An 11,726-nucleotide genomic window follows, 5' to 3' on the forward strand; every position below is an offset into this window, starting at 1 on the left:
CCCCCCCCCCCTATTAAAACCAATTCTTCCTTCTTTTCCTCCATCCACCTCCTTATAACTCTCCAGCCTTCCTCTTCCCCTTATCTTCTGTATACACACACCACTGCTATTTCTACTTTCCCAATTATAATTTTCCTTATCATTGTTCCATCCTTTTTCTGCATGTTCCCATCTTTTCTCCCTTTTACTGCTAATTCTTTTTTCACCCCTGACACCATGCCGCCCACCCCTCTCGCTTTAACGTGTTCCTTTCTTGCTTCTTGCATTGTCCACACATAACCTTTCGGTAACATCTTTTTTATTCCCTTCCAGTCCTTCTCATCTGCCCAAGTTTCACTCATCATAATCACATCCCACTTTTCTAACTCTTCCCAGAATCCTTTGTTCTTGTTTTTAAAACCTGACACATTCCAGAAAGCTATTTTCACGTTTCTCTCTTCCCCTCCCTCTTTTTTCCTCTTTACTTTGTTTCCCCTTTGCCACTTGGAAACCCCTCCGATTTATTTCTACACTCTTTTTCGCCTCCCTTCCCCCTACCTTTCTCAAGACTTTTTCCTTTTTTCCTTAATTCTTCTAATTCTTCATCCCAGCACCATTCCTCCCCATTTATCCATAACCTGCCTCTCCCTATCCATACCATATGGCCCTTTTTCCTCTCTACCCAAGCCCTCTGCTCTATTTGCCATCTCCTTTTCCTCTCCCTCCATGTCAGATCTTCTTCAATTCTTTTCCTTCTTCCACTCAATAATTTTTTTTTCTCCATAATTTTCTTTTTCTCCTCCTCACTCCCCACTTTTACTGGAAACATTCCTTCTTTTCCTTCTGTTGTCCCTTCTATTCTCTTGACTCCTTCTACCCTTACCTGCACTCTAACATCTCGAAAAAGATTTGTTATTTCCACTTCTCCTGTTTCACTCTCCACTTTTAATCTCTTGACTACTATGTTATTTTTCCTCTTTGCCCTTTCTTCCCCTTCTAATCTTCTTTCGATCTCACTGAGTCTTTTCTTCAATCTTTCATTCTCACTTCGGACATTCTTTTCATTCCCTTGAACTATTTCTTCATTTTCTGTTTTTCCCCCATATGCTCATTCCTAATTTCTAGACTGGATACCCGCTCTTGCAACTGTTTTATTTTCCTCAATAAGTGTAATAGTTTATATTTCAACCAAAAAATATTTTAATTTTTCATCAAAAACAGTTAAACCAAAAAAATACAAATTTTCTACAAATTAGTTGATAAATAAATTGTCTACTGTGAAGAATTTTTCAATCAATAAAGAAAAAAATCTCACAAAAAATGTTGAATTTTCTAAAGAAAAAGACGAATTTCCTTTAAAAAAAAAGTAAGGTTTTCGAACCGACAATATAAATAGCTAACAACAAATTTGACTTGAAAAAATGAATTTTCTAAAAGACAAATTATCAACCAAAGATAAATATATTCAAATTTTCAGTTAGAAAAATAAATTTAAAAAAGAGTTTTTAATAAGATACTTTTATTTTTAACGTAAGAAATTAATTTTTAACCGAAAACAGAATGCCTAAATATTCAGTAAAAAGTTAATTTTCAGCTAATTAAAATAAATTTTTAACGTTGTGTAATTAAATTTTCAACTAAACAGATAATTTTCAACCAAAAAAGATCAATTTTCAATTGAGAAAATGGATTTTTTACCGAAAAAAATGAATTTGACTTTCAATCCCGAAAAGATAATAGTTAAATTTTCAACCCAAAAAATGAGTAGCAATTTTATTAATTGATTAAAAATTTAATTACTTTTTGGGAAATTCAACAATTTGATTAAAAGGTCAATTTTTTTGGTCGTAAAGACGTCTTTTTGTGTCGAAAACACAACTCTTTTGGTAGAAAATAAACTTTTTTGGCTGAAAAATCATCATTTTGGTTCAAAAATTCAACTTTTTTTTGGTTGAAGGTTTATCATTTCCTATTGAAAACTCGTCTTTTTCGGACGAATTCAACTCTTTTTACTTAAAATAAAATCATATGTTGGTTAAAATCTTAAATTTCACGTTTTTTGTTGCCAATTCAAATTTGCTGTTATAAAGTGTTTGTTGTTGTTAGTGAATTAAATTTTTTTTGTTAAAGATTCTTTTTTTTTGGCTTCACATTTTAACCATTTGAATTTACGGAATTTACGGAATTTAATGAATTCACGAAAGTCACGAAATTCAATAAATTTATGGAATTCACGGAACTCATGCAATTCATTGAATTCACGGAATTGAAAGAATTAATGAAATTCAAGGAATTCATAAAATTCATGGACTTCACGGTATTAATGGAATTGGCGGAAGTTGTGTATTTCACGAAAGTCACGGAATAAATGGAATTTACAGAATTCATGGAATTCACGAACTTCAAGAAATTTACATTATCCATGGAATTCACGAACTTGAACGAATTCCCGGAATTAACGGAATTCGAGAAATTCACGGAATTCGTGAAATTCAAGAAGTTCATCAAATTCTTAAAATTCATAAAATTCAAGGAATTCGTGAAATTTAATGAAATCACGGAATTCACGGAATGCATGGAATTCATTGTCTACCACGAATGCCGTCAATTCCATTAATTCGCTAAATTCCGTACATTCTTTTGATTCTGAGAATTCCTTGAATTTCGTGAATTTGTTTGATTCCGTGAATTCCGCGTATTCCATTAATTAAATAAATGGTAGGAATTCCCTGGATACCACAAATCCAGTGAATTCCTGGAATCCCATGAATACCACAAATCCAGTGAATTCCTGGAATCCCATGAATTCCTTAAATTATATCAATTCCATGAATTCCCTAAATTCCGTGAATCCCTTGAATTCCATTAATCCGTGAAATTTAATGAAATCACAGAATTTACGGAATGCATGGAATTCATTAACTTCCACGAATGCCGTCAATTCCTTGAAATCCATAAATTCCGTAATTTCTTTTTATTCTATGAATTCCTTGAATTCCATGAATCCGTGAAATTTAATTAAATCGCAGTATTTACGGAATGCATGGAATTCATTGACTTCCACGAATGCCGTCAATTACTTGAAATCCATAAGTTCCGTAATTTCTTTTGATTCTATGAATTCCTTGAATTTCGTGAATTTGTTAGATTTCATGAATTCTGAGAATTCCATCAATTAAAATAAATTGTAAGAATTCCCTGAATACTACAAATCCAGTGAATTGCGTGATTTCAGTGAATTCCTTGAATCCCATGAATTCCTTAAGTTATATTATACAGTTAAGTTATACATGTATTAAAATGATGGACCGTGACTACACAATTTATAATACTTACAATACATGTATTGCAATTTCGTCATTCCAATACCATCTCTGCAATTTTACCTTACGCTTTTATTGTAGAAGTGTTATAGAATTACAAATCTTTTTAACAGTGTAGATTTAAAGCTGGCAAGAAAAGGAATCAAATTTAATGAATTCGTCTTCTATTTGAAGCTTTTTCAATTTAGGGCAAATACTAAACTTCTTTGCTGAATTAAATATAATCTTCAAATCAGTGTATATTTAAATTTCTTTTTATATTATTGTCTGCTAAATTGTCCTCCCGTAACTCTTCATACAATATTTCTGCTTTCATCATAATAATTTCGCAAAAAGTAGGACATTCCTCGAAAAATGACAGCCTCGGAAATTTTATATTATATGAAAATGTAGGAAGTAAACTACATAACAGGATATATAATTACTTCAGTCATACATATAATAATAAGTATGCCCTGATTATTTAAGACGCTATCCTTCAGATGCTGAACTTTGTTGCGAAACTTAATCCGTTTTTTGTCCTAGAATTCTATTCAGACATAATTTTTATTCAAATTTGATTAAAATGTTATTCAAATATTATATTATATTATTATATTCAGTTAAAATATTATTTCCAATATATTATTTCTCGAATATCCCATGATATTTTCTAGTTTTCCCGGTTGACTTTAAAGCGCTCATAATAATTATTTAATACTAATTAAGTGATTATATAAATTTTAAAAAACAATTTAACATCCTAAAACTTCAAAGTAGAAATATAATGTTAATTATTGTAAAAGTGATTTCGGAATTTAGGAACCAAATGGAATACATTGTTCGGTATAAAATTAATTTAGGTTACATATTCCTGCACTTAGAAAACGGTTTGGTTGAATCAAAAAAATTTTTGTAGCTTCAATCTTAAAATATGTTTATCATAAGTACAACAAAATATTTAGTTGACCAAACTATATTTTGCGGTTGTTTTACAAAATTTTATTGTAGGTGGATCACCTGGTTGATTCAACAAACAAATTTTGATAGGTCAATTAAATAATTTGTTGCAACAACACAATTTTTTTTTGTATTCAACCATATTTTTATGGATATACAAAAAGTTCTTTTGGTTCAAGATATTTTTTTCCAATTGTTGGATATCAAATCAAAATATATTATATTTTCAAAAAAATAGTGAAATTTTCCAACAGAAGAGATGAACTTTAAACACAAAAAGACGAATTTCCAACAGAAGAGTGGATTTCCCCAACTAAAAAGTCGAATTTTTAAGAAAACATCACACTTTTACACTTGAAAATATAAATTTTCAGCAAAAAAAGTTATTTTTCAACCAAGAAAGATCAATTAACAAACAAATAGTTGAACTTTAAAATAAATGAATTTTCAAGAAAAGAATTGAATTTTCAACCTGAAAAGATGCATCTTCAACCAAATTATTGAATTGTTGAACAAAAAAATTGAACTTAAACCAAAAATAATTGCATTTTCCAGCAAATAGTGGGATTTCGAAAATTTCGAAGAGAAGAATATTTTAAAAGACAGTTTTATTTTCAACCAAAATATTAATTTTTAATAAAAAAAAATACTTTTCTACTAAAAGACGAATTTTTATCCAAAAAGAAGAATGTTCAAACAAACAATTAAATTTTTTACCAAAAAGGTAACATTTTTAAGAAAATATTTGAATTTCCAACAAAATTTAAAAAAAATTTCAGCTAAACAGTAGAATTTGTGATCAAAAGATATGAATTCTGAACCTAAAATACATTGAAACTCTTCTATAGCGCCGATTTTGGGACTGACGGTGGATGGGAACTCACTCATTATAGCCCGCTCCGTTTTTGTTTGTTCATGCCTCATTGCTCGCCTAAATCACAACCGCAGATCCCGCGCATCCCGCGCTGCTCCTGTTACACCTATCAGCGACACGGCGTCAATTCTCGAAACGGCTATAGAAGGAAGGTCTCTTAAAGAGTTTCACTGCATAATGTAGTAGACTTAAAAAATTTAAAAGAATGAACTTTCAACCATCCGGTGTGGAAAAATGGAGGGGGCCCCCGTCAAGGTCCACATGGATTGCCCTCATGCCTTGTGGAATCCATGAGGGCAATCCAGACGTGGTTCCTTATGGAAACGACATGCTAATCCATAGGGGCCTAGCATGGGCTGCCCTCATGGATCCCTCATAGTTGCCACCATGAAAGCCCTCTTAGTTTTTTTTTGACAGTGCTGGCACCTATATTGGTATATCTCTGGCATCAGAACACTATTTTGTACTGGGCAGTCAGTGTTGGGCCAGCACTGGATAACGCTACTAGCACAGTACTATTCTAATAGGAAATTCATCATGGGAGGCAGTACTGCGTCAGTGCTAAGTAGTACCGTATTGCTACACTCTAACCATACGACAAAAAAGTTATATAAAAAATAAATATTCATTTATTTTGATTATTTTGTCTGCAGATATTAATAGCCCTGTTTAGAGTGAATACATATATTACATTTTCAAACATTATATTACAAATAAAATTTCTAACGCTATGGGGGTATCGAACCCGCATAATAATTGTACCAAAGTTTAAGCTCTCTTTTTCTAATTATTTATTATTATACGACGTTTTGTAAATGTAAAATATACGAACTGTTAACAGAAATATCAATAAAATAATTATTAAATAAATAACTTAAATCAATTACAATTTTTCTTCGCGTAATAATTAGTTTCTAAATCTTTTAAAATTTGTCATAAAAGATGAAACTTAAAATTTTTTTCTTAACAAAAATCATGAAAAAATTTGTTTTCGGAACAGATGTATTTAGTTTTTTGAAATTTTAGAATGCATAAACCATATTTTAAAACGTATTTTTTATGTCCATTTTTTAGGATATAAAATATTTACCCTTCCGACTTAGAAATTTTAATCGTTGATCCGTCAGGGCAATCGAGCTGGCTTCCAGCGGGCCTCCATGGAACATCCATATTGTGAGAATTCGAATTTCAGAAAAATGTCATTCAATTTTTGACAGAAAATCATTATTTGTAAATCTGAACTCATGAAACATTAAAATTAGTAGTGTCAAAAAAATATTCACCCTTTGGGACATTGAAATTTTAATCGTTGATCCGTGAGGGCAACCGAGCTGGGACCTCTGCGGGGGCCCTTATAGAACATTCAAATTGTGCGATTTCGATTGTCAAAAAAGTGTCATCCAATTTTCGACAAAAATACATTGTTTGTAAGTATGAATTCATGAAACCTTAAAATTTGTGGCGTTGAAAAAATATTCACCCTCTGGACTTTAAAATTCGAATCATTTATCCTTGAGGGCAACCGAGTTGGGCCCTCGACGGGGGCCCTCATAGAATTTCCACGCGTGGAACATCCATACGGGCCCCCAACGGGGGTCCTCATCCTAAGGGGTCTCAGCGGGGCTTTTTCCACACGGGATAAGAGATACATTTGCAAGCATAAAATACGATTTTTCGATACCAAAGGATGAATTTTCAATGCAAAAGGACGAATTTTATATTCAAAAAGACAAATTTTCAGCAAAATAATGAAATTTTCTATCAAACAATCAAAATTTTAGAAAAAAATTACTTTTTAGGAACATGGTTGAATTTTCAATAAAATTAATAATTTATCAACCAAATAGCAGAATTTGTGAACAAAAGAGATTCTTTCTGAACCAAAAATATCAGAGTAGACTTTTCAATTAAAAAGAATTGACTATCAACCATAAAAAAAGTATTTTTTAACCAGAAAAGATTAATTCAATCCAAAAGGATGAATGCTCAAGAAAACAGTTAAATTTTCTACCAAAAAGATGACTTCTCAATAAAATCGTTAGCTTTTTAACTAAGTGGTAAAATTTTCGATTAAAAAAGGTGAATTCAGAATCAAAAATACAATAGTAGACTCTTCGATCAAAAAGAAATTACTTTCAATAAAAAAAGACGACTTTTCTACCAAATTATGCATTTTCAATCCATAAGCTAATTTTCAACCAAGAAAGATGAATTTCCAACCCCAAAAGATGACTTTTCAAGCGAAAAGATGCATTTTATATCCAAAAGAACGAATTTTTAACAAAAAAGTTGGATTTTCGCCCCAAAAAGATCACTTTTCCACGAAATAATTAAATCTTCAACCAAGTAGAAGAATTTTTAGATAAAAGAGATGAATTCTAAACCAAAAAAATAATAGTAGACTTAAAAAAAAGAATTTTCTTTAACAAAAAAGAAGACTTTTCTACTAAAAGTTGAATTTTTAATTCCAAAAAGGATAAAAGATTTTTTAATCCAAAAATCCAAAAGAGATATATTCTGAACCAAAAATACATTGGTAGACTTTTCAATTAAAAACAATTTAATTTTCAACCGAAAATATGTAGTTGGTTTTATATTGGTTTCTATTAATTCAGTTCTCATTAACGCTCAGTTGTCATTAAATAGAGTAACTCTTTAAAAAAGGGAAATCAGGCATTAATCAATCATCATAGTGTAAAAGAAACATTAGTTTTTGAATGAAACATTAAATTTGAAATCTTAAACAGAAAATGATCTTCAATATTTGAACAGAGATTCTTGGTAACACTGAACACAATTCCAAACACATTTTTTTCGAAGAGCGAGACGATATTTATTGCTAAAGTAAAAACCTTTCTGAAAAATTCCTGGTTTTCAAAAAATGTCCACTTGTTCCTAGTACTCAAAATTCCAGGCTAATTCCCGATTGTCCTGGTCAGTGACCACCCTGAATATTTTACTCTGCATTTATTATGTTATGTAATAAAAATTCCTTACCTTCTTTTACAGTAGCTACAGATTTCTCTGGATCGACCTGCAAAACAAAATGCGAAAGAAATATTACAGTAGCAAACAAGTGTAACAAGCGTGGAATTATAATTATAATAAGCATCAATAATTATGTTCTTCGTGAGATTATTGCTAGAAAATGCACTGAAATCTTTCACACTCAAGCATTGAAGTCTACAGGATTTTATATTCATAGATAAGTGTGGGTAATAAGTGAAGAGATGTCAGTGTAATTAAAAATTCAACACGTCAGAAATTATTTAACTCATAAAGTACTAAAGTAGGTTACATTCATTTGGTAAAGGTATAATAATAATAATATTAAAGTGCATGATCTTCGTGTGACATCATGCCAGACGAATGCTATCACATATACGAGATAACTGAATACCTATAAAATGATATTTATTTCCTATTGCGGTTCTTTCTCCTCCAGCCACAGCCATTACCGGCTTTAACAAATTATCATAATTTGTATTAAGACTGATGCAGAAAAACTTCGATAAAGTGGAATCATGTATAATTGATTTATTCAAGGATGACGGATAATGAAATATGTAATTAGTTGAAAAAGATATTAAAGTAGAAAATTTAATAATAGTCCGTTTAAATTCCACATAAAATTATACATCATCTATCAATTTTGTAGTATACTAGTTATTTTGTATTTTTTCAGATTTTAACCATTCTTATTAAATATGAAACTTTTAGGGAATATCGGTTGAAGAAAGTAAGTGAATTTACTTTTATAAGGTTTATTTTATAGAAAAAATACAATGAAAAATGATTTTATAATTAGTGGTATATTTCCTATTTTTTTATTTTTCGGGGTTTGCTCAACCCCTCAATAAGGGTAATTTTTTAAAATGTTTTAAAAACGAAAAGCGATGCTCACTTTGATTTTTAATGAGGAGTAATTTGATACCTGCAACATATTTTTATATTTTTTCACTGGTCGCCAGCGAGGTCTAAAAAATAGGCGAAAAAACAGCCTATTTTGGCGTCACTCTTTCATTTTCAGGGTTTCGAAACGCCGGACAGAAACCCTCATAATTTTAAATGAGAAATAAGGGGAAAAGAGGGTAGGAGAAGTGAAGCAAATTAGGAATAATTAGGGAAGGCTAATTAGGTGAAGTGCCGGGAAATGAGGGAAGGAAAGTAAAGGAAGTGAGGGCAATTAGGAGAATGAAAGGGAAGGAAAGTGGGAGAAGTGAGGCGGAACTAAATTGGAGGGAAATAGGGACAGCGAGAGGAAATTGGGGGAGATGGAATAGGCAAAATTGGGGGAAGGAGAAGTAGGAAAGTGAGGGGAAATAAGGGAGGAAAAGTAAGGAAAATGAGGGTAATTTAGGAGAGGCTGAGTAGGTGATGTGCAGGAAAATAAGAGATGAGAAGGAAGGAAATGAAGGGGACGTGAGAGGAAATTAGGGGAGAAAAAGTACCGGAAATGAGTGGAAATAAAGAAAGAGAGAGGAGGTGAGAGAAAATGAGTGGATGCTAAGGGGCCATCCATATACCACGTGGACACTTGGGGGGGGGGCAACATTCCACGCTTGTCCACGGGGGCGGGGGGGGGTCGAGCTAGAATCCACGTGGACACACATTTCCCTAAATCTGTGGAAAATATACTTAAATGAGACAAGGTATACTCTAGGTATACTCCAACTTTTATATTGTGCTCAGGCACAATATAATTTTTATTTTTATTTTTTTCACGACTTTTTCTTTCAAATTCAAATCATGTTTAGGCTCACGTTCCTAAGCTAATTCGAATTTTTTCATCCAATTTATCGCAACTTTCGGACTTCTTATAGTCCGGGAGCTCGCGACAATTCTATGGACGACATTTTTGTACATACTAAAATTTCAGATTCTTTTGTTTTCATAGTTCGAAATTCGTTGACTGACTAACAGCTGTTGGTGTATTTTACAACAATTTATCGGTAAACTCGTCAAAAATTCAAGTCAAAAAACGTCCTTTTAGTACTCTTGAAACCCACGGGGAATGATTGTTTAGATGCTGAAAACTAACAATAAGTTTGACTGGCAGCTCCTGAATGGTACCAAAGTTAACTGGCAGAATGTCAATCATGTAAAAAATTCGAGTGAAAAAAAGTCATTTTAGTACTCTTCAAACCTATTGAGGATGATTGTTTTGGTGCAAACAACTAACAATGAATTTGACTGGCAGCTCCTGAGTGGTGCCAAAGTTAACTGGGAAATTGTCAAACATGTAAAAAATTCGAGTGAAAAAACGTAATTTTAGTACTCTTTAAACCCATTGAGGATGATTGTTTTGGTACAAACAACTAACAAAGAATTTGACTGGCAGCTCGTGAGTGGTGCCAGAGTTGGTGTCAAACATGTAGAAAATTCAAGTGAAAAAACGTCATTTTAGTACTCTTCAAACACACGGGGAATGATTGTTTGGATGCTAAAAACTAACAATAAGTTTGACTGGCAGCTCCTGAGCGGTACCAAAGTTAACTGGCAGAATGTCAATCATGTAAAAAATTCGAGTGAAAAAAAGTCATTTTAGTACTCTTCAAACCTATTGAGGATGATTGTTTTGGTGCAAACAACTAACAATGAATTTGACTGGCAGCTCCTGAGTGGTGCCAAAGTTAACTGGGAAATTGTCAAACATGTAAAAAATTCGAGTGAAAAAACGTAATTTTAGTACTCTTTAAACCCATTGAGGATGATTGTTTTGGTACAAACAACTAACAAAGAATTTGACTGGCAGCTCGTGAGTGGTGCCAAAGTTAACTGGGAAACTTTCAAACATGTCAAAAATTCGAGTGAAAAAACATCATTTTAGTACTCTTCAAACCTATTGAGGATGATTGTTTTGGTGCAAACAACTAACAATGAATTTGACTGGCAGCTCCTGAGTAGTGCCAAAGTTGACAGGCATTTTAATCAGCAACCGGATAAAAGTTTTGTCCTTTTCATTAACTAAAATTTTCATCTATAGGATACTTCTATAAAAATAATATGTAAATAAAAAAAGAAACTACGAAAATCTCAATTTTTATGCAAATTTACAGCTTGCAACAATGGGTTTCAAGAGTACTAAAATCACGCTTCTTGACTTGGATTTTTGGCATGTTTGACAGCCTGCCAGTCAACTTTGGCACCACTCAGGAGCTGCCAGTCAAACTTCTTGGTAGTTGTTTGCACCTAAAAAATCATCCCCAATGGGTTTGAAAAGTACTAAAATCACGTTTTTTCACTGGAATTTTTGACATGTTTCACAGTCTGTTAATTAACTTTGGCACCAATAAGGAGCTGCCAGTCAAACTTATTGTTAGTTTTTAGCATCCAAACAATCATTCCCCGTGGGTTTGAAGAGTACTAAAATAACGTTTTTCATTCGAATTTCCGACCAGTTTAACGATAAATTGTTGCAAAATGCACCAACAGCTATTAGCCAGTCAACGAGTTTCGAACTGTAGAATATGAAAACAAAAGAATCTGAAATTTTAGTGAGTACTCAAATGTCGTCCATGGAATTGTCGCGACCTCCCGGACATTTTGAAGACTAATAATATCTATATTTGCATCAAATACGTCCACGTGGACAAAGTACGGGGGGGGGG

The 11,726-nt window shown here is 32.3% G+C and overlaps 1 protein-coding gene across 2 annotated transcripts in view; it reads right to left on the reverse strand.

The window, feature by feature from the left end:
• Positions 1–11,726, reverse strand: part of LOC117174981 (muscle M-line assembly protein unc-89) — a 71,224-nt gene that overhangs the window by 43,120 nt on the left and 16,378 nt on the right. For both annotated transcript variants that reach the window (XM_033364463.1, XM_033364462.1), the window contains exon 3: positions 8,113–8,149. In XM_033364463.1, coding sequence (XP_033220354.1) covers positions 8,113–8,149 — 37 coding nt within the window. The remainder of the gene's footprint in view (positions 1–8,112; positions 8,150–11,726) is intronic.

This window comes from Belonocnema kinseyi, chromosome 6 (genome assembly GCF_010883055.1).
Source record: "Belonocnema kinseyi isolate 2016_QV_RU_SX_M_011 chromosome 6, B_treatae_v1, whole genome shotgun sequence".
NCBI lineage: Eukaryota > Metazoa > Arthropoda > Insecta > Hymenoptera > Cynipidae > Belonocnema > Belonocnema kinseyi.